Here is a 26,737-nt window from a genome sequence, read left to right as displayed (position 1 = left end):
ACCTTTCTTTGGGCCTCAGATTTCCCATCAATTTTTTAAAAAAGGAAATGCATGAAAATTAAATCCAGATCTCTTGCAGGGTCTAAATGAATAGGTTTTTGAGGAGGAAGTTTAGGAGAATGGGTTTGGTAGGGAAGCAAAGGAAAGGATGAAGATGGAGGCGAGGCCTTGGGCTGGGGCTGGAGAAATCCCCACGGGTACGGGGGAGGATGGGAGACAGAAAGCCTGCCGGGCTGGGGCCGGCTAGCCTATCCTGTTGGAGGGATGGAAGAACTCTAAGGAGAGGAGGAGGTTGAAACCTAACTCCACAATGATGGAGACCAAAAGTAACACTCGCTTCATCAGAGGGAGAGTGATGAGATGGCAGGATCAGAAAGAAGCAACAGGGGCCGGGCGCGGTGGCTCATGCCTGTAATCCCAGCACTTTGGGAGGCCGAGGCGGGCGAATCACCTGAGGTCAGGAGTTGGAGACCAGCCTGACCAACATGGAGAAACCCCGTCTTTACTAAAAATGCAAAATTAGTCAGGCGTGGTGGCGCATGCCTGTAATCCTAGCTACTCTGGAGGCTGAGGCGGAAGCATCGCTTGAACCCGGGAGGCAGAGGTTGTGGTGAGCTGAGATCGCGCCATTGCACTCCAGTCTGGGCAACAAGAGCGAAGCTCTGTCTCCAAAAAAAAAAAAAAAAAAAAAAAGCAACAGGAAGATACTTTCTAGTAAGGCAGATCTTTGGGGAGCAAGAGGAAGAGTAGGGCTGATCCAGGAAAGTTGGAAACTAGGATGGTCTTTGAAACGGAAGGGCAGGTGCTGTTTGGGGCAGCTGAAGAAGGGCCGCAGGTAGATTACAGGGTCACCAGCTGGTCTCTCGCCTTTTTTTTTTTTATGATGGCTACCACTTTCTGAGAGATGTGCCTCCCAGCCTTCATCTTCAGGGAGTGGGAGTGAGTCAGAGCAAGCAGACCTTGGGAACACCTGGCTCGCTGAGGATTTCTGGATTGTATAAGGATTGGGGTTAAAAAAGAAAAAAGGAAATGTATCTGAATGTAAGAAGTATCATCTGTGGCACCATCATCCTTGCTGGGAGGCAGCTTTGTGAACTGGTTGAAAGCACAGGCTTTGGGGTCAGACTGCTTGGATTCCAAACCTGCCTCTCCCATTTAATGTCTTGGAACCTTGGTCAGGTTACTTAATCTCTGAACCTCAGTTTCTTTATCTGTAAAATGGGAATAATAATCTCAAAGATGGTTGCCAGGATCAAATGAGTGTTTGACACAGTATCTGGCTCATAATAAGTGCTCAGTAAATATTAGCTATTAGCTGTTATCATTCCCTCTTTCTGTTCTTTTCCTTCTGCCTCTCCATTCTTGTCCTTTTCTCCTTTTATTCTAATGAGTGCTAAGTTCTGAGATGCCCCTTAGATGCAAAGTCTCAGAAGTATTGATTGCATCTTTGGTGGTGGGAAAGGGGTGGCCCCTCACTGGCCGAGGTGAACATATGATGATCAGATGATCAAGTGTCTCTTCATCTCTCAGCCCACAAATGTGTTTTTGTTCTAGGGAAGACACAGGATCTGTTTCTCTTTCAGCAACCATTTCTGTATCCTTCCCTGTCAGTAGTCATGTCTTCATATTCTCACCCAGAAATAAAATAAGACCCAAAGTTTTATGGCACTGCAGCAGGTAGGAGAGGGATGGGGTGTTTCAGGAAAGCAGGGACAGAACACGGGAAGCTCAGGGAAGGAAGGGCTTTGGAAGTTCCGTAGTAGTTTATGTTTATTCCATTGTTCTGTCCTCTGTGGGGAACTGTCCAGAATAGGACAGTGTCTGAATTCTGGCCAGAGGTCTTCATCCCAAGTTGAAGATGACTGTATACAGTTAGCTTTATTAGGTTTTCTCATGCCAACATTTCATTCCAATTTCCTTTTTCCAAGCCACAAGACCTTTGCCAAGCTACCTCTCTCTATCACAGCCTATGTGTCAGAGAATTTATACAGATGTACATATGCACACGTGTACACACTGTTTTCAACGTGCATTTTAGGATATTCCAGTATGCAAAAATCTAATAAGGTTAGAGATGAGACTGCATTTTATCACAGCACTTTGTGTGCAGGGCCCTGACTAAACACTTGGGGGAGGTATAAAAGGAGAAAACTCAATCCCTGAATGTAGGGAAATCCCCACATGAGTGGGAGACAAGCAGTCCCACATGAAACACCCAGCAAACATTCACAGAGTATCATGTCACTCTGCAAAGTAGTGCATCATTTATCCTGGAGGGACACAGGTAGGAGTGTGTGTATGTGTGTGGGATAGTCATAAGAGTAACCTGAAGGAGGTGAATATTGGATCATCTTGAACAAAGCATGAGACTGTAGAATAAAAGAAATGTGTTTCACTTGAGGGTAATCTAACAATTCTGTGCAAAGAGAGGAGGAGGGAAGCCATTGAGTCAGGATGAGCAAAAAAGAGTGTGGGGTGGCCTTCGTTGCAAGGCTTTGACTGTTAGAAGAAAGATTTTGTAGGGTAGGCAGTCAGGAACCGGTAAGTTCTCAATAAAATGTTGAATCGTTGGTGATTTAATCACTTAGGTTGCAGGAGATGTACTAGATTGCAAACAGACCTGCTTCATGTGGCAGGAGCTTTGCTTTTAAGGGAGGAGGGCCAGAGGGCAGATTGGATCCAGTCCCGGTTCTGTCCCTAACCAGCGGTGCTCCTTGGACAAATTATTCCCTGAAAAAGGGGGATACCTTGGGTGACTGTCAGGGTCTCCTCCAGTTCTGACATTCTATGTTCCCTGAATAACTACTAGACCTAACTTACCAGTGGCCCCCTACTGTTTTGTAGGACTTGCCAAGACCATTTAGTCATTAAATTAACACATATTTATTAGCACCTACTTTGTACCCATCAATGGTGGTAAGGAAAACACAATGGGAACTGGATATGAGGTGAGCAAAAACAGATGAAGTCCCTGCCCTTCAGTGTTTTCAGTCTAGTAGGGGCCACGGATATTATATTTCATTAATTCTGAGACTCGTATTTGAACATTTGTCAAGTCAGGATGCATCTTCAAATTGACAGGATATTATAATTTAATTGGCAGCATTTGTTTTTTATTCATGCCAAATAGAATAATAATATAATCAGGATTATACAAATAACTATAAAATTCTAATGGATAATTGCTGAAAGAGAAGGTACATGGTGTTGTACAAGTATATAAAAGAGGGCTGTGACTAGTTCAGGGAGTTGGGAAAAGCTTTCGTGAAGAAATGATTGGTAGATGTGAAGTGTATGTAGGCAAGGTGTGTGGGGTTGGCAGGGCCAACCCAGTTTTCTCAGGCAAAGGTGGATGCCTGAGGTGGGAGAGCTGAGAGAAGGTGAGTGGGGCTGGAGCTGAGACCCAGGAGCTCAGCATGGGGGAGGTTGGCAAGATAGCTGGGTAGCAGACCCCCTCATAGCCTTACTGGTCAGGGGGTTTACTATTTACCCTAAGAGCAGTGGGAAGCCATTGAAGAGTTTTAAGCAGGGGACTAACAGTCTGAGGTGCACTTTGAAGAGCTTGTTATAGCTGCCGATTGGAGTGGATGTGGGGAAAACAGTTGGGAGGTCACTGCAATTAGATGAAAAAAGATGGTGGCTTGGGCAAGATGGGTGGTGGAAAAGGAAATGGAGAGAAATGGATAGATTCAAGAAATCTTGAGGAGGTAAAGTTAACAAGACTTGGTGATTTATTGGCAAGGAAGAGGGAGTTGTGGAGAGTGACTCATAGGTTTCCATTTGGACAATTGAATGGTGTGGTGCCAGTCTCTGAGACGGGCTCCCCTGGAGCCTGGTAGGACCCAAAGATGTTAGAGAGGCTCCTGAGGCAGCTTGAGATGGGAAAGTGTGACACAGAAAATTGTATTTCCTCCACTATTGATTAGTTTCTGACTGAGGAAAGCATCAGGGGCAAGAGCAAGTCTGAATACAGAACTAAAGCAGTTGAGCACTTAGAGAAGGTGAGTCACATTGGAGTAGTTTAGCTCATACCCTTTTCTTCTTAGGACAAGATGGACAGTTTTTTTTTTGTTGTTGTTGTTTTGTCTTTTTGAGAGTGTCTCACTCTGTCACCCAGGCTGGAGTGCAGTGGTGCAGTCTCAGCTCAATGCAACCTCCACCTCCTGGGTTCAAGCAATTCTCGTGCCTCAGCCTCCCCAGTAGCTGAGACTACAGGCGTGCACCACCACACCTGGCTAATTTTTGTATTTTTAGTAGAGGTTTCACCATGTTGGCCAAGCTGGTCTCGAACTCCTGACCTCAGGTGATCTGCCCACTTGGCCTCCCAAAGTGCTGGGATTACAGGCATGAGCCACCGCACCAAGCCAGGAACATAATTTTTTTTTTTTTTTTTTGTTGGAGACGAAATCTTGCTCTGTTGCCCAGGCTGGAGTTGGAGTGCAGTGGCGCCTTGGCTCACTGCAAGCTCCACCTCCCGGGTTCACCTCATTCTCCCACCTCTCCCGAGTAGCTGGGACTACAGGCGCCTGCCATCATGCCTGGCTAATTTTGTTTTTGTATTTCTAGTAGAGACAGGATGTCACCGTGTTGGCCAGGATGGCCTCGATCTCCTGACCTCATGATCTGCCCACCTCAGCCTCCCAAAGTGCTGGGATTACAGGTGTGAGCCACTGCGCCCGGCCAGGAACAGATATTTTAAAGGTAGACATGAAGGGTGTTTTTAAATGCTGAGCATTCTCAGCATAGGGGAAATTGGCAGCAGTGAGGTACCTTGTCTTCAGCCAGATACCACCTTTCCCTGGGATTCCTCCCTATCACCCCCTAACTTTCAGGCAAAGAGGCAGAAGGGCTGGGCCTTTTAGCTGCATCTCCAAGCCTCGGTTCACTTACAGTGAGTTTGTTTGTTTGTTTGTTTGTTTTTGAATGGGCAATATAGTCAGATGGCTGCGTATTCAAAAGATAAAAAAGCCATACAGGGAAAAGTCTCCCCTTTACCTCTGTCCCTTTCTACCATTTCTTGTGTATCATCTTTTGTCTCTGATTTTTATACAAATGATAAAAGTTTGCTGCACCTTGTTTTTCCCAGTTGTTAATATATCTTATAGATCATATCGAGACAGTAAGCTTCGTCATTCTTGTTTATAATTGTATAGCATTGCATTTTATGTGTATATATAATTTCATAGCTCCTTACCGGTGGCTATTTAGGCTGATTCCAATCTTCTGTTTTTACAAATAATACTGAAATGAAAACCTTAAACATACAGCATTTTGGCCATGTAGGGCTATGCCTATAAAATGAATTTTTAGAAGTAGAAGGTTCTATATAGAGATTTGTTCCGTTTGTTCTTCATTCGTTCAATATTTGCTGAATACCTATTGTGTGCCAGATGCTGGTAGGTACCAGGAATATAGCTTCCAACAAGTCAGATATGATCCCTGTCTTGATGGAATGTTATTACACTCTTGTTGGGGAAAACATATCCAGGCAAACATAATAATTACAAAATTATGTACATGAGGAAACTAAAAAGGGGATCAGATAGAGAAATAGGAAGGAGCTACTTTAAATAGAGTCAGGAGGTCGTCTTAAAATAAGTGATACTTAAGCTGAGAACCAAAAGATGGGATGCGGACAGCCATTGGGGGTAGGATAGGGCAACCTAAGCGGTTCAAAGCCTACATCCACAGGGAGATAGTTCAGGATTTGTAGAGGAGGGGACGGACACCAAAAAGGGGATGGAGGTAAAGCCAAAGAGATGAAGCTGGCGATTGGAAGTGGAAGATGTCAAAGAAAGTAGGTGGCTAAGGATGAGGTCAGTTAGGGGAGGAAGCTGGTCATGAAGAGATGAGAATTAGGGAGACAAGCATTTTAAAGGACTAGCGACTATTTGTGTTGAGCGAGCTTTGGATTGAATCTCTGTAACTGGGCTAATTAAGGTAGGGGAACTATAAAAGAGGCGACTCCCTCCCTAGATACTTTGGGAATAAAAGAGACCTCTAACTTACGTGAGAGAGGCACAGCCTTGCCCACAGGCAGGAGAATGGATTAGAAGCCTTAGGTAGAGCCAGTCTGTGCCTGTAGTGAAGCCTCCTTCATCTTTTCTGTTGCTTTGACAAAATGGAAACTTTCAAAATAAAGATGACATTCAAGGGGCTCAGCCAGCTGGCTCTGAGCTGGCACAAGAGAGAGCAAACCTACCAAGGGCTAAGGGCTTGGGGTGGGCAGGAAATCGGGCTTGAAGACCCTCCTGAACTTTGTGCTCCTTTTTCATCCTCACCACTTCTGCTTCCCTTCTGCAAAAAGCCCATCTCTGTGCCCATCCTGGGTCCTATGACTTTTCTCTCCCTCAACAGTCGGTTCCCGATTCTGGTCCCCGGCCCCCAGCAGCGCCTGCCCCCTTCCCACCGGGGCCCCCCATGATGCCACCACCCTTCGTAAGTTTTATGTCTTTCCCTGGGCTTGGCTTTTCCAGCCTGCACCCCCAACTCCCCAGCCCCTAGCCACTGCTGCATCACCAGCACAGTTTTCCTGTAATGCCCCTTTTGCTGCCCTTGGAAGAGGGATGGTTTTACTTGGGCATTGGGTTGGGGAGAGCTATTGTGAAGCTCTCAGTACATAACATTGACAATTCCCCCTTTGTCTTTTTGACCTTAGGACACACTGGGGCTGGAGGTAGGAGAAGTGGAAGGGAAAAGACCCCATTAATGTGAGGGCAGGGTGGGACTATCTATCTCTTTCACTATTCCTTACCTATGCTCTTTAAATATGCCACAGATTTCGGGCTGGAATGGCATTGGTGGTCATGAGTTGGAGAGAAAGGGATGGGAGGCAGGGGACTGGGGTACTTGGGTACCTGGATACCTGCCTTCTGCCCCTTCATCTGAGAGGCCTCTTTGGGGGAGAATTGCTGAAGAGGTGGAGCCTTCCAGTCTCAGTCTGGTGCTGTTAAACTTCCCTTATTCCTTTCCTTTCCCGTTATAATTAAGAAGCTGTGTGCTTGCCTGTTAGACCCCAGTTATCAGTCTTTCTCAGTGGTGAGGAGGGAGGCAGTTTCATGCCTTGTGCTTCTCAAACTAAAGCCTTGGAATTGCCTTAGAGCAGGGTGGAGGGTCGGGGAGGGAGGTGGTGGGTATTTCCTGACAGGTCCTCTCTGCCTCTGACAAGGCGGTGTCTTCCCTGCTCAGTATCTCTTCCTTTCCTCATTTCCAGATGCCCCCTCCAGGGATCCCCCCACCCTTTCCTCCGATGGGGCTTCCCCCCATGAGTCAGAGACCACCAGCTATCCCCCCCATGCCACCTGGCATCCTGCCCCCAATGCTTCCACCAATGGGGGCGCCACCACCACTCACACAGGTAATTGTCTTTCCTCCCCTGGGGCCTCAGAAAACCCTGTCAGTTTAGCTAGGGGTGGAGATAAGAGCAGGCATGTAGGCCTCAGAAACTGGGGAAGGAAGGGAGCTTTGGGCTAGACCCATGTGGATTTGTCTGCTGAATGACAGACAACTATCAGGCAAGGTGAGAGGCCAGAATCTGGGGGTTGTCTGAGGAAGTGCCCAAGTGAGGGTCATGGCTCCAGTGAGATCTCTCAGGACCCTTTGAGGTACCCTGTCCCTCCTGTTCCAGCCCTTACCTTGGTGGTTGGTTTCTGTCTTCTTTGTATCCATAGATACCAGGAATGGTACCTCCGATGATGCCAGGAATGCTGATGCCAGCGGTGCCTGTCACCGCAGCGGTAAGCACTAGGGGCCAGCAGGTAGCAGGCTCTGCCCTGCAGTCCCGTGAGTCTGACTTGGAATACAGGACTATGACCTCCATTCTTTCCCTCTTCTCATCATATCCACCCAGGTCCCCGGCAGCACTCCCCACACTCAAATCCTCCTCGCCAGCCATGTACTCAGCTCTTCTAGTTTCCCACTCATCCCCAAAGGCATATACATTCTCTTGTCACTCACATGCCTTGTCCAGCTCCCTTAAGGAGCACACTTATCCTCACAGAGCCACACACTGTGGACACATGAATACAGTTCTTCACATCCTCTTTGTCCCCAGAAGAGTCAGTAGCACCTGGGGATCTTGCTGTGCCTTCTTATGCTATTGCCCAGTGTAGCACAGTCTGGGTAGGATATAGAATTTGGCATCCACTGTGAAGGAATGAGCCTCAGGAGTTGTCTCAACCAAATACTGTCACTTGAGGAGAATGAAGAATGGAGCTGCTACGCGATTCTCCCCTGGGATCCCAGAGCTATGGCCCTGAAGGGTGGGGGAAGCCTGTTAGGGAGCAGAGATCACTAGGAGCAGGACACATGGATTCTGGCCTGGCCTGCTTCTCCATCCCCCATGGCCTGGGTCCTGGGGGCCACTGGGCTTGGCCCCAACCCTTCCCCCTCCTCTTTCTTCGGCAGACGGCTCCAGGTGCGGACACCGCCAGCTGTGAGTCTTCTGGGGGCCTGCTCCCCCCAGGCTCGGAGGTTGGGGGGCATAGGGGAGAGGGGACCATGGACTGGAGCCCACCCTGGATCATGCCTGTTGGGATGCCAAGGAGTCTGGGATATTGATGGGACCAGGGGACTATTTACTGGGGCTGGAATACGGGAGGCATAGGTGGGGATAAAATGGAGGTTGGAGCAAAGACTTAATATGTATCCTTTGGCTTTTTTTTTTCTAGCTGCTGTAGCTGGGACAGGCCCTCCGGTGAGTTCTTCCAGCTCAGGGGTCTCTGGGTAGAAAGCCTGAGAGTGGGGGACTGATAGTTAAATCTTTGGGGTGAGGAGAGGCTTTGGAAAAGGGGCCTTGATCACCATTCTGTGCCCCCCCCCCCCCCAACCAGAGGGCCCTATGGAGTGAGCATGTGGCCCCAGATGGGCGCATCTACTACTACAATGCTGACGACAAGCAGTCCGTGTGGGAGAAGCCCAGCGTGCTCAAGTCCAAGGCCGAGGTCCTGAGCTGGGCTTTCTGGCCCTTCCTTTCAGCTGCCCTGACCCTTCCAAGTCCTTGGCCTTCCCTTAGTCTCTAACCATATTCATGATGGTTCCTCTGGTCCCAAGGTCCCTGACCACTCCCTACCCTCCCTGGAAATACCTCCGTAGGATCTCAAGAAGTCCACCTTCCCCAGTTTGAGCCAGGCCAGGTGGTAGCTAAAGGTTCCTGTGTCCTCTACTCACTGGGTCTCCTTAGCTCCCCTGACTGGCTGGAGAGCTTGCCCATCCCACTGATGGCTCCTATCCCATCCTCTTGCAGCTGCTCCTGTCCCAATGTCCCTGGAAAGAGTACAAGTCGGACACAGGCAAACCTTATTACTATAACAACCAGAGTAAAGAGTCTCGCTGGACCCGGCCCAAGGATCTGGATGACCTAGAGGGTGAGATGTCCTACGGGTGGGCCGGGTCAGGAGTTCTGGGGGTTCCCTATTGCCCCTGTGACTGACTGTGTTATCTTTTCCCATAGCAGTTCTAGTCAAACAAGAGGCTGCAGGGTGAGTGACTTGCCCACCTATCCATTTATAGTTGGGGCACCTGGAGTGTGGGAGTAGACTCTGTCGCCATGATCTCTACACTGTGGGAGGAAGAGCCAGCTCTGTCTCCTTGTGGGGTCATCCCCTCTGTCCCCAGTCCTTCCCAGTATAGAGAAACCAGCCAGCCCCTGAAGTCCTCCATTCTTGCCCTCCTGGACACTGCCCTTCTGGCTCATCTGCAGGAAACAGCAGCAGCAGCTGCCACAGACACTTCAGCCACAGCCACCTCAGCCACAGCCTGACCCCCCACCTGCACCTCCTGGCCCCACCCCAGTGCCCACAGGCCTCCTGGAACCTGAGCCAGGTGGGAGTGAAGATTGTGATGTGTCGGAGGCCACCCAGCCCCTGGAACAGGGGTTCCTGCAGCAGCTGGAGGAGGGCCCCAGCAGGTGAGGGCTGCCCCCCATGGCATTCCCGATGTTGGCCTCAGACTCCCAGCCTGGTTCAGCCCTTGTCCTCTGCTGGGCCTCTCTCTCAGGAGGGGTTTGAAGATCTGGGTGTGACCTCTGAAGGGCAGAAAAAGGCTGCCCTGGGGAACAAGGAGGGGGTGATATGTTGCCAAGAGTTCAGGGCACTGAAAGCTGTGAGAGCTGGGGGACCCTGTGGCTGAGTCCCCTGTGCCCTCCAGTTCTGGACAGCATCAGCCACAGCAGGAGGAGGAGGAATCAAAGCCAGAACCAGAGAGGTCTGGCCTCAGTTGGAGCAACCGGGAGAAGGCAAAGCAGGCATTCAAGGAACTGCTGAGGGACAAGGTGCTGGAGTGGGGCTCCCAGGGAAGGTTTGGAGGGGGCGGAGCGGAGCAGGCCCCATGACTCCCACCTGCTTCATTCCAGGCTGTCCCCTCCAATGCCTCATGGGAACAGGCCATGAAGATGGTGGTCACCGACCCCCGTTACAGGTAGGCCTGGGCAGAGGGAGCCAGGCCCTGTTCATGAGAGCAGCTATGCTAGGGACTCCCTAGGAAACCCCAGCTCAACACTCAGCCCTAAGGGAACCAGAGTCAGGACAGTGATAGATTGGGTTGGGGTGCAAGGGGAACAAAAGCTGGAGGGCCTCCAGGAGAAGGAAAGGAAAGGTATCTGACACAACACATTCAGTAAATGCTTCCTGAATTGAATCAAACTGAATTGAATTAATTGGGGGAATGAGGGTGCTGGATAGGGTGACTTGAGAACCCCAAAGGAAAAGGGCCCAGTATTTGCAGTGTCTTGGAGCTGCATCTCTTCCCCTCACTTCCTGTCACCCCTACTTCACCATGAATGGTGTTCAGGTCCCAGACATCTGTGCCCTTGGAGCCCCTGCAGCCTGCAGTGTCTCATGACCCTCCAGTGTGGGCCGTGCAGGGTGGTTCAGGGTGACTTCTCTATCCCCACCCCACTCCTACCCTCTATCCCAGTGCCTTGCCTAAACTGAGTGAAAAAAAGCAGGCATTCAATGCCTACAAGGCGCAGCGGGAGAAGGAGGAGAAGGAGGAAGCCCGGCTAAGGGCCAAAGAGGCCAAGCAGACCCTGCAGCATTTCCTGGAGCAGCATGAACGCATGACCTCCACCACCCGCTACCGGTCAGGGGGCCAGGCTGGGCTGGGGCTTGGGAACCCTGAGAACACAAAGGTCCAGGGTCTCTGTTCTCTGTCTACCTACTCACAGCTTATATGCTCCACAGGCGGGCAGAACAGACCTTTGGGGAGCTGGAGGTCTGGGCTGTGGTCCCTGAGAGGGATCGAAAAGAGGTTTATGATGATGTCCTCTTCTTCCTGGCCAAGAAGGAGAAGGTAATGGTCCCTGGGCAGGATCCTTCAGCCCATCTCATCCTGGACTTTCCTTGTCTTTGCTTTGTTATGGACCCTAGCCATTTACTTCTCTATTTCCCCAGTGTCCCAGCTTCTGACTTGGAAGCTGGTATGGGACTTGCACATCTCATTTCTGCTCTGGGCCTATAGTCCTGGGTGTAGCAGGGAGGAGGAGTCTCTGAGAGATGGGTCTGTAACATGTACTCCCTCCCCTTCCCTGAGACATGAAAGTCTTGAGTATGGCCTTCTTCCTAGGGTTCCCTAGCTACCTTTCCCCAGGTCCTCCTCTGCCCAGGCCTACTTGGGTAGCTCTGGCCTGCCCGGCCTCACCCTGATCCTGTGGCTCCCTAGGAACAGGCCAAGCAGCTCCGGCGCCGCAATATCCAGGCCCTAAAGAGCATCCTGGATGGGATGAGTAGTGTCAACTTCCAAACCACGTGGTCCCAGGCCCAGCAGTACCTCATGGATAACCCCAGCTTTGCTCAGGACCATCAGCTGCAGAGTAAGCCTGGGCCTCCAGTCGCAGCTATCCCTTTCCCTTTCCTTACTGGACCTGGGACCCCAGAGTCTGCCTCACCCCACTCCCCTGTACCTTCTGCCCTCCCAGACACCCTAGGAGTACTCAACACTCACCCAGTCCTTGTACCTCTCTGGACTCCGGGGATACCAGAATGTTTCAGGACACCCCTCCCTCTGGGGTCCACTGTTGGCCTAGACGTTTTGTGTCCTTGGAGGAGGAGCTCTGGGATAGGAATCTTAAGCCCTAGAGATGTCAATGATGATTTTAGCTCATGTGAATATGATCTTAAAGCATCATAGCACTACAGGCCTTAACTGGTCACGTGTTACAATAGACTGTTGTTGGCCTGTAATCACTGATGATACTCAAATTCACTTTCTGAAATTGCATCAAAGCCTGATTGATTCCCAGTTCCCTAAGATGTGAAACCTCAGATCCCAAGATAACTGGTTTCATGTTATGGCTTCTAATAACTGAATCACAAGAGCTAAATACTTGCTCATTTATTCTTATACAATTAATGATCCCCTCTTAAGAACTACCATTCCAGTGGCTGCTCCCACAAAGCCCCCTCCAGACCCTTCCCCCACCACCCTGGGTATCCCTAGCACCTGTAGGACAGCATCGTTGAAACATTAGGGGTGCTGGGGTCTGAGAGGGTGTCCTGCTGGGACAATGCCCGCTGAACCTACTGCCTGTCTTTAGACATGGACAAGGAAGACGCACTGATCTGTTTCGAGGAGCACATCCGAGCTTTGGAGAGGGAAGAGGAGGAGGAACGGGAGCGGGCCCGGCTTCGGGAGCGACGCCAACAACGCAAGAATCGGGAGGCCTTCCAGGTATCTTCGCTGTCCTTTTCTAGATCAGAGCTCGGCTCTGCCCTAGAGCACAACCTCTTCACCCATTCCCTGCCCCCTTCTGGATAGGCTGCCTGTTCTTTCTGTGCCTAGCCCTGTCCAAGCTCCATGAGACCTCTCTCTGCCTGCAGTCTGTTTCTGCTGTACCTCCTCAATTCTGGACCGTGCTCTTCTAGGGAGACTAGATGTATGCACCATCCAGAAACTGCCAGCAGAGAGCACCCTACAGGCACGACTTGGCAGCTAGGCCATGTTTATTTCCCTTGGTGGGGCCCCCGACAGGCAGAGTTTATTCCCTCAGCTTCAGGGTGGCAGTGGTGGTGGTAGTGCTAGGGGTTACTGCAGGCAGGTTTCTGTTTCTTTGCCTCCTGGGACCGGCTTGTTCTCACTTTTTTGTTCTGTCCCTCTCTGTGTATTTACATTCTCTCTTTTTGCATTGTTCTCAGCCTTCCATCTGCATCTCTTCATCTCTGCCTCTCTTGCCTGCATTTCCTTAATCTTGATTGTCCCTGCCTCTTCCTCTGCCATTCCCTCTCTTCCCCCTCATTCTGTGGCCCTGCCTCTCTCCTTGTCTCACTCTCTCTATAACTGGCCTCTCCCTGCTCAGACCTTCCTGGACGAGCTGCATGAGACAGGGCAGCTGCACTCTATGTCCACCTGGATGGAGCTATATCCAGCAGTCAGCACCGATGTCCGCTTTGCCAACATGCTGGGCCAGCCGGGTAAGGCAGCCAGGCTCCCTGTTCTCTGGCCTGGCTTCCCGCCCTGCCAGCCTCTCTGCACCCCCTACTCCTGGGTCCTGTCCTCGGCACAGCCCCCAGGCCTTGGGAAGCTGCCGCCCGCCAGGCCCCCCTCCCTCCCTCCTTGCAGGCTCCACCCCTCTGGACTTGTTCAAGTTCTATGTGGAGGAGTTGAAGGCACGATTCCATGATGAAAAGAAGATCATTAAGGATATCCTTAAGGTGAGGGAGGCTGGGGTTATGGATGGGTACAGGATGGATGCAGGGCACGCTCCCTGCAGAGGACTCCCTGATAAGTCCTGTTTTGCAGGAGCATTACAGCTTGGTTCAGCAGATATCTACTGTGATCCTTTACTGCACACTAGGGATACAGTAATGAATACACAACTTCTACCCACAGGAGCTCATGGTCTAATAGGAAGATATATATGAGAACTGTTATACAAAGGGGCAAGTGTTATTACAGAGACAGGAATCTGAAGAACATTTGAACTGCGCATTTAGAAATGAGTAGGTGGAAGAGGTTGGAGTGTACACAGGGTACTAAGAGCAAAGGCAAGGGGGTGGAAAGGGCATGCCAGGTCTGAGGAGGAAGAAGCATAGCTAATTGTAAACTGGTAGCACACAGATTGTTCTTTCTGGCCTATACAGTGTTCTCTAAAAATTTGGAATTTGTTGCTAACATTTTAAAACCAGGAAACTTCACATAGAAAATCTGAATCTTTAGCTTCTCTTGTCAATATGGATTATCTAGCAGCATTGAGCTGAATTTGCAAGGCATTCTGCAGACTCAAGCTGAGATGCCACTTTAGAAAGGGCAAGTCATCCTTCTCACCATTCCTTAGTGCCTTCTTGATACTGTCACAAGTGTCAGCTGCCATTTACCATCACACATGGCCTGTTGCTCTTCTTCTACTGGAGAAGAGAAATAGTTCTCAGTATTTACATCTTATCAAAAGTGGAAAAGTGAGTGAGTGATGGACTAAACCTTGTGTTCCAAAAGAAAAAAACAAAGAGCATATTTCTTTATGGAAGTGAAAATTCTAATGCATTTGAGGAGATAATACAGTACAGTGGTTAGGAGCAGGACTGGAGGCAGACTGCCTACAGTAAAAGTCTAGCTTAACTGCTTGATAGTTGTGTGACCTTGGACAGGTCACTTGACCTTTCTGACCCTGTTTCCTCATCTAAAAAATGGTGAATGTTCCACCAGAGTACACCTAATTACAGAGATTAAATGCTACCTGGGTTGAAAGGGATCTGGAAATAAAGCTAGAAATGTCTCACTGCACATATATTTCTTTGAAGTACTGTTTTGCCTTACAAATTCATGTAGGTGTTGCATTTTAACACCATATTACCTCTCTATTTAATATAAATTTAATATTTTAAATTACTTACCATTAGGTAAGATGTATCATACTGTCCTGAGGTATCCTCTTTCTCTGGAACCACATGCCCCAGCTTGGAAGTAGAGCCCTGCATGTAAAGTGCCTTGAATGCTAAAATAAGAAATTTGGATTTTTTTCTCGTAAGTAATGAGGAACCGGGGAATGATTAGATTAGATGGTGTATAGCAGAACCTTTCAGTTTAGAGTACATACTTATGTCCTTAGGGAAGGTGGTGGCGCTAGGTAGAGCAGTTCTTGAAGCCTCAAGTTACTAAAACTGATAGTGGCAATTCAAATAGTCACATTCTTCTCACTTATCCCCAGACCTCTCTCCTACTGTTGGGGCCACTTGGTACAAAAGTCCCAAGAAGCACTAGATGCCAGGAGCTGGGTTAGAGGGATAGTAGAGGGTGAGCAGGGAGAAAAGTCAGTAGGCGGTGCAGGAATGTTGGTAGGAGGTGATCCTAGCCGGGGGCGGCGGGGACAGCAGAAGAGAGCAGGCTGTAGTGCTCCAGCTGTTCTGAGACACTCTGGGTTTCTGTGTAGGTGCCTTGAGACGAGCAAGGGTTGGAATTGAGTGTGGGGGGATTTGGTGCTGCTTCCTGTTTTCAAGTGAAGCAGCTTGAATCTTTTTTATGCATAGAGGTTCTACATAAGATTTCTATTTTAATAAACTGTTTCTGCTGTTTAAAAAAAAAAAGGGAGAATTTAACACCAGTGGGATAGAGTCACTAAGTAGAATTGATAGATTTTGTGAAATGGAGGGAAAGGAAGGAATCAGAGGTGTCAGGGCAGTGGATGATGGAACTATTGATAAAGATAAAACAAGAGCAGGGCTGTAGAAAATAGGAATTCTATTTGGGGAATTACTCTCAAAGCAAATATATTTTAAAACAGAATAATCGTATAAAGCAGAAATGCCTTATCCTGGGATAGCTAAATTTTATTGGACAATTAACTTTTAGCCACAGAGTGGCTGGTTGATAGGCCTGTAGGGGCCTATCCTCACTGAGTCCTGTCTCTCCACACAACCTGAGAAAGCAACTTTTTTATACAGTTCCCTTCCTCTTTCCCCATTTGGGTTCCTGCCTATGGAGGGCAGATGAGCCCAGGAATCCCTCTTGCTTTCCACAGCCAGGCAGACCATGATGGTGCCTCTCATCCCATAGGATAATGCAAAGAGCCCTGGACTTAGAGCAGGCAGACAGATCCGGGTCAGGGAGATCCATGGAGGATGCTCATGAGAAATATATTCTCTTGAGATCTGTTGAATTTTAAGTGTCTGAAATATCCAGTCTAGGATGAGTTTGAAAATCAGGAGAGAAGAAGGATGAGATTGCTAGGGAGTACAGATTGGGTAGTGAAAGAGGACTAAGTGCTGTTCTCAGGAACATGCATATGCAAGAGAAGTAATAAAAGAGGTCAGAGAGGGGGTGACCTGGAGAGGGGAGTGTTGAAGAAGTAAATGGTAGAGGCACTGAGGACCAGATGAGTGAGGACCAAGAAGGCGGCCTTGGATTTGGCTAGTAGACACAAGCAACCTTTGGGAGAGTAGTCATGGAGGGGGCATGGGGGTAGCACACGTTTTAGAGTCAGATAACTCCTGGTTGCTTATTGGCTCTGAGACCTCCGTAAGTTCCGTGTCTCTGAGCCTGTTTGCTCACCTGTAAATCAGGGATAATTCGTAGGTCAGGTTGTGAGAATTAAATAACATTTGTAAAGTGTCTAATAGGTTCTCAGTAAATGTTTATTCCTTTTCCTTTCTGCTGCATTTCAAGAGGTTTTGAAACAAAGGAAAAGAGCAGAGGTAGTTAGCTTGAAGGGGAGAGCATGGCGGAAAGGATGTTCCAGGTTAGGTGAGGTGTCTGCTTGATGGAAGGAGCCAGTAATGAGGGTGACTTGGAGCTTTCAATTTCCTGAGAATGAATGCTGTGTTGATAAGGACTGGAGCAGGGTTGAGGAAGTACCCTTGGAAAGAAGCAAGAGGAACACACCTCTGCCATCAGCAAAAAGGCCAGAGGAGGTGAGAGCTATGTGGAGGGAGAGGAAGGGAATCTGGCCTGTGCTTAACTGACGTGAGAGCCAGACTTTGAACTCCAGTGGCTTCATTTACCACTCATGTCATCTTAGGCCAACTGAGATCACTTTTCTAAGCCTCTGCTTCACTGGAATGTTATGAGGCCTAAATGAGAAGCATAGAGCCTGGCCTGTGGAAATGTTTTTAGTATTGGTGGGGAGCTGCACACCTGGTGGCCTCCATTTCTGCCATGGACTAAGTCATCTGGGTGGGTGTGGTGCTTGAAAGCACAGACTTTGGGGATAGAGAGACCCCCCAGGGTAGGGTTCTTGCCCAGCCATTTATCAGCTGTGAGACCTTGGGCAAGTGCTCTAGTTTCTCTGAACCTTGGTTTCTCCTTCTGTGTAAAATTAGGATACTAGGACCTATTCTTAAATGTAGAACCAAGAGGATTAAATGAGATAATGTGTGAAACACTCATCGTGGTACCTGGTACACAGTAAGCACTCAGTAAATAGAGCCAAAGGGTAGGGGCCAGCAAATGCTGATTGAGAATGCATGGAAGCACTGCTGAGCAGCAGGAGGGCCCAGCTGGGGCCGGAGCTTTAAGCCAAAGGAACAAAAGTTAATTTTGAGAAACTCAGCATTAATCAGCAGTTGGGAGACATCTCCCAACCCCTTCAGCTCTGTGTGACATCCAAACCAAGGGTAGGCATGGGGGCTTAATTGTCAAGGGATGAGGACTTGGATAACTTGGTTTCTAATGCATATCACAGTCCTGTGGATCTCTTCTGGAGGCAAGGGCCTTCTCGACCATCTGTAGTATGACCACTCTGCCTGCCAGCTTTGGCCTCAGGCACGTGGTGCCCCTGCTTCATGCACGGCTGTACCCACAGGACCGGGGCTTCTGCGTGGAGGTGAACACAGCCTTTGAGGACTTCGCCCACGTCATAAGCTTTGACAAGAGGGCTGCTGCACTGGACGCAGGCAACATCAAGCTGACCTTCAATAGTGTGAGGGGCTGGGCAGGGAGTGGGGCTCAGTTCTCTAAATCATCCGTGTCTTGTTCCATTCCTTCTCACTGTCCCACTGACTATATTCCCAATTCAGGGGATGGTGGTAGAAGCCCAGACCCTAACTTTCTACCTCCTAAGGTATGCCTGAGTGGGACCTGGCATCCACCCTCCTGGGTGACCCTGTTCCGTGTCCCTTCTTTCCTCAGCTGCTGGAGAAAGCAGAGGCACGGGAGAGGGAACGGGAAAAGGAGGAGGCACGCAGGATGCGGCGCAGGGAAGCTGCCTTTCGAAGCATGCTGAGGCAGGCTGTGCCTGCTCTGGAGCTAGGCACTGCCTGGGAAGAGGTCAGGAGCGTAGCCTGGCCCCAAGCACCCCTCAAGCCTGAGGGCAGCGGTGCTTCACCACTGAGGGCCCACCCCAGTCACGTCACAGCCCTGGGCCAGCTCCAGTTCCCTTCCTTTCTCTGCCCCAGCCCTGCCCTGTGCTCATGGCGGTGTCCAGGCCAGGCTGAGCGGGGCCTAGTCTGATCAGCAGTGCTCTCCTCGTTCAAGGTCCGTGAGCGTTTTGTGTGTGACTCAGCCTTTGAGCAGATCACCCTGGAGTCGGAGCGGATCCGGCTCTTCCGGGAGTTCCTACAGGTGCTGGAGGTGAGGCAGGCTTGTCCTCTGGATCTGCCTCAGGCCCTTGAACTCATTAGATCAGTTCAACAGAGACCTCAGTGGCCTCCCTCTTACCCTTAGGGCACTCCTGGCCAGCTACGGAAGGGGAGGCCTGAGGATCCCTGGGATAGGCAGAAGGCTCTAGCCTGAGAAGGGGAGGCAAAGCCAGACTTTAGGAGGTAGGATACTTCCTGGGGCTAAGTCTGGTGCTGTCCTCACCCTTCTTCCTCTGCCTCTAGCAGACTGAATGCCAGCACCTCCACACCAAAGGCCGAAAGCATAGCAGGAAAGGCAAGAAGCACCATCGCAAGCGTTCCCACTCACCCTCAGTGAGTAAGCGGGTAGAAAGGACATGGGGTGCAGCTGGGTTGTTTTGGGGAAATAAACACTTTGTTTTCCCCTTACAATCTCTCTTGGAGGGAAATTTGAGGATTCCTTTGGCCCTGGGTCGTCGTCCTCTCTCGAATTCCCAGACAAGGGCTTCTGGAGGGCAGAGAACCTCTGTATTGACATGTATCTGCTGATCTGCCCAGGGCTCTGAGTCAGAAGAAGAGGAGCTGCCCCCACCATCTCTCCGGCCCCCCAAGCGGAGGAGGCGGAACCCCTCAGAGTCAGGCTCTGAGCCCTCTTCCTCACTTGATTCAGTTGAAAGTGGGGGTGCTGCCCTTGGAGGACGGGGCTCCCCTTCCTCCCATCTTCTTGGAGCAGGTAAGCAGTTGCTATGAGCCTAGAAGCTGGAGAACTGTTGTCCCAGACTGGGAGGATGCCCTTCACAAGCCCCAGCTCCTTTGAGGGTAGACTGGATTGGGAGGGCTGCACCTGTGGAAGTAGAAAGAAACTTCCTCTACCTGCCCAAGCAAGAAGCTGGAGAAGGAAAACTGGACTTAAGACTTCCTCAGAACATGAGGTTCCTGCCTGTGAAGAATGAACAGAGAAAAAGAGCCTTTCTCCTGTTGGGACTTAGTAGGGATTTTTCTATCTATCTCCAGATCATGGCTTTCGGAAAGCCAAGAAACCAAAAAAGAAAACTAAGAAGAGAAGACACAAGTCGGTGAGTGAAGGAACTTCTGCCTAAGCCCCTGCTATTTGTGAGCTCTGTTCTACCTGCCTCCCGGGCTATCCACAGGAACTGAGGAGGTGGACTCTGGACTCTTACAGAACAGTCCTGAGAGTGAGACAGACCCTGAGGAGAAAGCTGGCAAGGAGAGCGATGAGAAAGAACAAGAACAGGACAAGGACAGGGAGCTGCAGCAGGCAGAGCATCCTAACCGTTCCCCAGGCTTTGGAATCAAGAAGGAGAAGGTGAGGGGCGGGGGCCCTAGGCCAGTCAGCACGCTGGTCAAGCCCCCAAGGCCCTCAGTGCAGGCTAAGGGTGAACTGTGCCTTTGCTCCAACAGACAGGCTGGGACACGTCAGAAAGTGAGCTGAGTGAGGGTGAGCTGGAGAGGCGGCGGCGGACACTCCTACAGCAGCTGGACGATCACCAGTGACCCAATGAGCTGTTCTCTGCCTCGGGTCTGTGTGAGGCCATGACTCCTGGGCCACCCTCACCGTCTGCCTCAGACTTCTTCCTTAGTCTGGTCTGTGTCCACTTTTTCTAAAGTAACCCCACCCCCAGCACACCATTGTTGGCACCTCTCAAGGTTGCTCTTGGTGTTCAAGGGTCCCCTACTCCCTGGACTAGTGCAGTCCTTGCCCTCAGCCCCAGACCAGAGATGGGTGGTATATGCCATGTGGGGTGGGTGATGCCAGTAGATAAAAGTGTGAGAGAAGTGGTCTCCAGGGAAGAGTCACAGGCTGTTGGACACCGCCTGGGTGGCAGAGGGCAGGGTCATCACTCTCTAGCATCAGTGCCTGCTCCTGCCTGCCCTGGCCCTGAGGCTCCACCACTTCTTCCTCCACCCAGGACCTAATGTACGTGTGTTTTGTTTTTTGTTTTTTAAATAACAGTATTTATAACATGGCCAGTGACTCTTTTCCATGTGCTACTGGGGCAGGCTGGGGACTGGACACATGCCCAGCAGAGGGCACTAGTGTCTCATGGCAGGCCTGCTTCCCTTTGTGTGGCTAGAGCCCACCCAGCTGGTTCTCCTTTTCCCCAGAGTTCTGATCTCATCTCCTCCGAAATAGATGCAGTGCCCCAAAGATTTCTTTTCTATCCCCATGGCCCAGGTCAGACTAAATGGCCACCGTAGCCCCCTAAGCTCAGAAAGAGGAGACAAAGTCAGGCCTGGTGCATCAAGCCTTTGTTGAGAGGGGGAGAGTCTGAGGTTTATGTACAAGAGGAAAGGGAGGTGGTACATGTACAAAAAAGTGGGTCCCCACATTCCCTTCCAGGGGCAGAGGAGAAGCAGGAAGGTAAGCAAATAGTCAGCCAAGACCACCATGCTCCTTGTCCCCTGCCAAAAAAAAAAAAAAAAACAAAACCCGTAGCTGAGGAAAGAAGGTGAAGAGTTGGCACACCCCTTCTCCAGCCATCTGCAGAGTGGTTGGTGCAGAGAAAACCTCTGCTCTTCTGCCCACCTTGACAAGAACAGTGTGAGCCTAGAATGAAATGGGCAGAGAAGAGCAGTGAGCCTGACATCTCTCCTCTTACCCTTATCACTAGGGCACAGCTGGCACGGCCCATGCTTCAGAGGGCCTTGCTCCTGGTAAGAGATGAACTGAGACTGACAGGGTCCCAGGGCTCCCTAAGCCTAGATACGTCTAGACCAGAGCTGACCATGGGCCTGCAAAAAGGAAGGGAAAAAAAATGAAACAACAGTTGCTCTCTCCTCTCATCCCTCTGGGCTCTAGTGGGAGAGAGATCTATGTGCCCTGTTTAGGCTAAGGCTGGAAATGGTTTTTCCTAGCCCTGAGCTGACCCTTGGTGACCCTTCAGGAAATGAAGTCAAAGACCTTGGGGGCAAAGTGCAGTACTGGAAGCACCAGGGACCTACAGACCTAGTGCCCATAGTGGCACAAGTAGAAAGATCCAGCCTCAAGAGCTGGGGTGGACATGGTTGAGAGAGCAACACAGTCCTCTCCTGGGCCCTTGGCCAATTCCAGGTCCATTGGTTGGACTTGTGGGACTCTGAGGGCTGAAGTGCTTCTGCCTCCGAGAGGGTCTCAGTGGGGGCCTGGAGCCCGAGGGGGACCACTGGGCGGTGCAGCACTCCTGGCTTGGTGGCGAACAACCATAGGCTGGCAGTGGAGGCCTGCGGGGGAAGAGAGAGACCTGTGAACAGGATGGGAGGCTGAGCCAGGACAGTGCCCTCAAGAGCAGCCCCACAGGTAGGGCCAGGGAGGAGCCAGTGGTGAGGCAGATAAACAGGAGGCTTAGATAAGGCTTGAGGGGTACCCAGTTGGGGAGATTGCTGGTTGGGGAGATTGCTGGGCTTTGCATTTCAGAGGATCAGGTTGGGGTGACTAGAGGCCACTGGGCAGTGGAGAGAGACAAGGTAGATGCATTCAGAAAGAGCCAGAAACTAGGAAAAGACCCCAGGCTGACTGGATGTCAGGAAACAGATTAAGGGACATCGGATACCTCCTGGTCAGAAGGTACTACCAGAGCTCTTATGAGAAGAGAACCGTGGGGAAGGGTTCCTTAGGCCTGGGAATGGACCCTCAACCTCAGCCTCAAAGATCAGAACCGTAGGCTTGGTCTTGCCTGCTCTGGCCTGTCCTCAACACTGGCCTGGCGACTCCCTACCCACTGGGTCTTAGTAGAAGCCAGGACAGCATTAGTGGGAGAGAGACCACTTCCCTAAGGACACATGCAGGGGATATGCCACGCTTCTCAGAGCATGGGGCGTGCAAGAAGTATGTGTCCCCATTGCTGGGAGGCTGCCAGAGGGTGATTGCAAGTCATGCAGGAAAGGAGGTGCCTGTGGTCTCCAGCAGGAATCCTGGGAGACGGGCATGCAGAGGGGGCAGCTGCGGTGCCCAGTACCTTTCAGGCCCCAGCCTTGGGGGCTAACAGTTTGACTCATCATGGTGGGCTGCATCACAGAAGAAGCGTGAGCCCCGCTTGGCAGTACGGGCCGTGAAAGGGACACTCTTCAGCACTGTGGCCCAGGAGAGAGACACAGTGGTCAGGCCTCATGGGGGGTGGAGTGGGAGGAGAGCCCAAGGGGTTAGGTTGAGCTTTGGGAGCTGGGTGCAATGGCCAGGCCCCAGGGAGTGAAAAGGGCCCCACCTGTGATGATGTCCTCGATGGTACCATCCTTCCCCTCATAAACAGGCCGGTGTTCCTTGGCCTGGCGCCGCCTCAACTCTGCTATTAACTCCTGCTGTTGCCACTTGTTCCGCTGGGATGGGGTCTAGGGCCAAGAATGTGGAGGGGGAAGGAAGTCATCACTAACCTAATGTGGGACTGGTTCCTGCCCCAAGGTGCAGTCTGAGGATGCCACTGCTTGTGCACTGCTAGGAATCCCCAAAGGCCCTCCCTCCATCCCTCTGGATGCCAGCCCACTGGCCCTCTGGGTGGTCTGTCCACTCCAAATTTTCATCTCCTCTAGCCTTCCGACCCCCAGCCCCCACTCTTTTGCCTTGTCGTCCTCCAGGCCCCAGCTCTTGGTCCCACCCACCTTGGCATCCAGTTTCTTGGCTTCCTGAGCCAGCTGCTTCTCCCGCATTACCTCCTCCTGCTTCTTGCGGGCTTCATTCTCTTGTTCTGCTTCCTAAGAGCCATGGAAGATGGGGGGTGGGGAATGAGGCTCACAGACGGTGAGGGGAGGGGCTGACACTGAGGTGGAGAGTGGGTGGCAGTGGGACCCGCTAACTCCAGGTGGCCACCCTCTGGAGGGGCACTTCCTGCCCTAAACAATGACAGGAAGGTCCTGGGCCCCACCCTGCCCACCAGTTCACAGCTAAGAGGCCTGTCACCAGCTTGCATCGCTCCCTTCCCAGGACTCGGAGGAGGAGTCGGAAAAGGCCCATACTTTAAGCCCAGGCTTCTCTCCCCCAGCCAGTTTTCTCTCAACCAAACTTCTGAAAAAGCTCTCTGCAGCTTACCTTGTAAGAACGAATGAATCGGACAAATACTGGGAAGAATACAGAAGGAGGTGTAGTCTTGGGACTCTCGCCAAAGTAGCGCACAACTGCATTGTAGGCCTCCTGGGGAAGGGGTGGGCAGAATGGGTCACCCTGGTGGGAAGGATCAGCCCAGCTCCCACACCACAGATGAGAGGCCTGCAGAAAGCAGAGCCCAGGGCCAAAGGGAGGAAAACCAAGCACCCAGGCCCCTGTGAGCTGGAGAGAACCTGGGGCTCCCAAAGCTCCCGAGTATGAGTCTCCAGAGGCAGCTGCCTGCCACTCCCAAAGTGCTCTCTCTCCCCTACATGTAGCCAGCCAGCTGCTTGATTTAAAAAAAAAAAAAAATAGAACTAGGGCCACCTAGAGGGGCCTGGTGCCTCGGCCCTGGTTGCTCCCACCGCCTGCACCCTGTGCTTGCCTCAGCCGTCTTGGCATCCCGCTGGAGCTTGTCTAGTTTGCCTTCGTTGGTACTGAGAAAGTTCCGGAGGACGCTGTTGTCATGGATGCTGCACTCACGCCGAATCAGCTCCATGCCCCGGCCCAGCTCCTTCACGTCCAGCAGCACGTTCTCCAGGGACACTGGTCACCAAAAGCCTGGCTGAGGAATGCCTAGGGCCTGGCATGCCCACCTCCCAGCCCAGAGCTGTATCAAACTCTGGCCCTCCCCCTCAGCATGGGCTCACTCAGGTTCACATACCTGTATGGACATAAGGAAGTACACACCAAGCTAGCTGATCCCTCACAGGGGGAGGGAATGGAATGGAAACTGAGCTTGTGACCCCAAAGAACACAGTAGCAAAGGCAGGCAAGCCACAGAGACTGCTGGTCTCCAAAATGAAACTGCCTCAGGCCTGCGCTAGCATTCATGGGTGGGGCAGAAATAACAGCTACTTCATGTCTATAGAGAGCTTTATCATTTTTTTTCTAAGCACTTCACATACATTATACACAAACCCAAGACCTCTGGGGCCAGCTTGAGGGAGCTGGGAGCAAAGAGCGACTGCTCCCCTTCTTGTTCCTGCTCCCACTGTACCTAGCTGGGAAGGGCTGGGCTGGGCCAGGCCTGGCGCCTGGAGGAAGGCTCCCTCTGGAGTGGCCCCTGCGTAAGGCTCCAGCGGAAAGCTTTGAAGTGGTCAGAAAGAAGATAACAAAAGCCAGAAACAAATGGACCCAAGTGTTCTCTCTCCTCAGCTTCCCGGGAATTGTCCCGGGCTGGATGTGAGGGCAGGCCCACCCAGCCAGGCTCTCCTCACCTGCTGCAGCCTTCTCAACAAAGTGCAGCTCATGCCAGAAGTTAGCCAGGTCTGGGTATTTCTCCTTCACCGTCAAGGCGATGAAATGAAGCAGTGTCATCTTCCGGTCAGTGGACTTGGTATCCAACAGCTAGGAGAGAGGGTGAGGGCAGTGCATAAAAGCTAAGCACTCTGGCTCCACAACTGCTGCCCCCCAGGCTTCCTGGCCCACGCTGCCTTCACCATCTTACCAGATCCAGGCTCTGAAGCTTGAAGCCATACACAGCTCCCCGCTTGCTGCTGTTCATGTAGTTCCCCAGTGCAAGTATGATCTGTCCAAAGAATGTGTGGGAGGCAGGTCAGGCTCAGGTCCTGAAGGCTCCTTCTTCCTCTCTGTATAGCCCCAGGCACCCACCTAGGACCTGAGAACCCCCAGCACCCCTGTTCACAACCTCTTCCCACCTCCAACATCTGCTTCAGCTTCTGTGAAGACTTGACGGAAGCGGACGCCGCAATGATGGCATTGAGTTGCTGTAGGACAATATGAACACTGAAGTAACCCCAGGCTGAGATGGGGGAAAGACAGGGAGGGGTCAGAAGGACTGGAAGGGCAGGGGAGGTGACTAGCAGATGGAGGGTGGAGGGACAGCTGTCCAGAACCATGAGTTGGGTGAGGACTGTACCGGTGTGAGCATCTGCAGGTTATCCTGGAAGTTCCCCAGGAAGGCCATGCCAGCCATTCGTTGGGTCAGCCGTTCCACCTTGCTGAAGAGCAGCATGAAGCGGTCCTCGGCTGCCAACTCCTCCAGGGGCTGCCGCTCACGCTCATATTGCCGCAGCAGCTTTACCTCAGCCTCTGTGGGCAGGAAGCGCATCAGGCACTCCACGAAGTCCACCGGTAGTGTCTGCAAGTCAAACCTGTGGAGGAGGGAGGGACCACCTCAGTTCTCACATCTCTCCACATTTTCCCTCATCCCTTTTATTCTCCAAGTTCCTAGAAGAACTGGACAGGGGACTGTACACAGAACACAGCCAAAGGCAAAGGACCCATTGCATCATCTGTCACAGCACCAGCAATGATTCTAGGGGAACATTCCATGCTCCTGTTTAATAAGCCCTTTGATGTACTCCCACTGTACCTAGGGTGAAGTCCAAACACCTGAGCATGGCTTACCAGGCCCAGCCTGCAAGACTTCTGCCCAACTCTCTACCTTCTCCTCCTGCTCCGCTCCCTACACTAAAGCCAGATTCAATTTTTAGTACCCAAGGCACTATGCTTCTCCCTCCAGGCCCTGAACTGGACTATCTCATGTATTTTCTTCAGGTCCCAGTTGAGACATTACCTCCTCTGGAAAGGCTTCCCTCATTCATCACCAAGCTCAGCTACATGAACCTCCCTATTCTCCCAAAGCTGCCTGTATACTTCTGCCATCCTGGTAGTATCATTCAGTGTTACTGCACTGTTCCCAACAGACTGAGAGCTCCCTGGGTGAAGGTCTGGGCAGAACTGCCAGCACAGATGCAGTAAATTCTAGCCAAGCCAGTGGATGACTAGGGGGTGTGAGGGAGTTCTGTCAGATGACCTGGAATCTAGGGAAACCCAGGCTCCTGGGTGGAGAACTGGGTTGCCAACAGACTAGGGACCAGGGCCAGGTCAGTGGGAGCCTCACGTATGAATGGCCCTGCAGATCTCCTCAGCGGAGCGGCCAGCCTTGCGTAGGGTGATGGCCAGGTTCTTGGCACGATTGGCTTCCAACAGAGTCACCTTGCTGGCAGCTTTTTGCGCTGTCTTGTTTTTGGAGCAGATGAGGTCAAGGGCAGGGCCCTGCGCTTTTGTCTTGAATAATTCTTCAAACTTATCAAGATCCAGGTCCTGGCAGGAATAGATGAGCAAGGAAAACGCTGTAGCCTCATACTAGTGGAGGACCTCCTGACAGCCCACCCAGCATTGGCCCAGAGCTCTGTCACTCTGGAATATTTCC

The 26,737-nt window shown here is 51.3% G+C and overlaps 2 protein-coding genes across 30 annotated transcripts in view; one reads left to right on the top strand and one right to left on the bottom strand.

Moving 5' to 3' along the window:
- The window catches only part of PRPF40B (pre-mRNA processing factor 40 homolog B), a 67,794-nt gene extending 47,324 nt beyond the window's left edge, over positions 1-20,470 (top strand). For 3 of the 25 annotated variants that reach the window (XM_058433451.1, XM_032143915.2, XM_058433449.1), the window contains exons 2-26: positions 6,358-6,438; positions 7,214-7,357; positions 7,671-7,736; positions 8,407-8,434; positions 8,670-8,695; positions 8,832-8,942; positions 9,245-9,365; positions 9,452-9,479; positions 9,701-9,907; positions 10,147-10,270; positions 10,352-10,416; positions 10,915-11,079; positions 11,181-11,289; positions 11,659-11,809; positions 12,533-12,666; positions 13,292-13,406; positions 13,555-13,646; positions 17,729-17,845; positions 18,055-18,192; positions 18,400-18,495; positions 18,747-18,836; positions 19,041-19,215; positions 19,497-19,558; positions 19,666-19,809; positions 19,905-20,470. In XM_058433451.1, coding sequence (XP_058289434.1) covers positions 6,421-6,438; positions 7,214-7,357; positions 7,671-7,736; positions 8,407-8,434; positions 8,670-8,695; positions 8,832-8,942; positions 9,245-9,365; positions 9,452-9,479; positions 9,701-9,907; positions 10,147-10,270; positions 10,352-10,416; positions 10,915-11,079; positions 11,181-11,289; positions 11,659-11,809; positions 12,533-12,666; positions 13,292-13,406; positions 13,555-13,646; positions 17,729-17,845; positions 18,055-18,192; positions 18,400-18,495; positions 18,747-18,836; positions 19,041-19,215; positions 19,497-19,558; positions 19,666-19,809; positions 19,905-19,997 — 2,619 coding nt within the window. In that variant the 5' untranslated portion in view covers positions 6,358-6,420 and the 3' untranslated portion in view covers positions 19,998-20,470. Of the gene's footprint in view, positions 1-5; positions 4,002-4,408; positions 4,702-6,357; positions 6,439-6,658; positions 6,677-7,213; positions 7,358-7,670; positions 7,737-8,406; positions 8,435-8,669; positions 8,696-8,831; positions 8,943-9,244; positions 9,366-9,451; positions 9,480-9,700; positions 9,908-10,146; positions 10,271-10,351; positions 10,417-10,914; positions 11,080-11,180; positions 11,290-11,658; positions 11,810-12,532; positions 12,667-13,291; positions 13,407-13,554; positions 13,647-17,728; positions 17,846-18,054; positions 18,193-18,399; positions 18,496-18,746; positions 18,837-19,040; positions 19,216-19,496; positions 19,559-19,665; positions 19,810-19,904 lie in introns of those variants that run through there. The other 22 variants (XM_032143921.2, XM_032143919.2, XM_032143920.2 and 19 more) reach the window with 19 other exon arrangements.
- Positions 20,462-26,737, bottom strand: part of FMNL3 (formin like 3) — a 65,754-nt gene continuing 59,478 nt past the window's right edge. For 3 of the 5 annotated variants that reach the window (XM_032143911.2, XM_032143909.2, XM_032143913.2), the window contains 11 exons: positions 26,426-26,628; positions 25,439-25,673; positions 25,218-25,286; positions 25,007-25,087; positions 24,777-24,906; positions 23,942-24,102; positions 23,503-23,604; positions 23,076-23,168; positions 22,685-22,808; positions 22,439-22,553; positions 20,462-21,704 (listed from right to left, as the gene is read on the bottom strand). In XM_032143911.2, the coding sequence (XP_031999802.1) occupies positions 22,462-22,553; positions 22,685-22,808; positions 23,076-23,168; positions 23,503-23,604; positions 23,942-24,102; positions 24,777-24,906; positions 25,007-25,087; positions 25,218-25,286; positions 25,439-25,673; positions 26,426-26,628 (1,290 nt within the window). In that variant the 3' untranslated portion in view covers positions 20,462-21,704; positions 22,439-22,461. The remainder of the gene's footprint in view (positions 21,705-22,438; positions 22,554-22,684; positions 22,809-23,075; positions 23,169-23,502; positions 23,605-23,941; positions 24,103-24,776; positions 24,907-25,006; positions 25,088-25,217; positions 25,287-25,438; positions 25,674-26,425; positions 26,629-26,737) is intronic. The other 2 variants (XM_032143910.2, XM_032143914.2) reach the window with 1 other exon arrangement.

The sequence above is a fragment of the Hylobates moloch genome, unplaced genomic scaffold (genome assembly GCF_009828535.3).
Source record: "Hylobates moloch isolate HMO894 unplaced genomic scaffold, HMol_V3 SCAFFOLD_22, whole genome shotgun sequence".
Classification (NCBI taxonomy): Eukaryota; Metazoa; Chordata; class Mammalia; order Primates; family Hylobatidae; genus Hylobates; species Hylobates moloch.
Note: the sequence above shows the minus strand (reverse complement) of the source record. Positions and strands in the feature narration are given on the sequence as shown.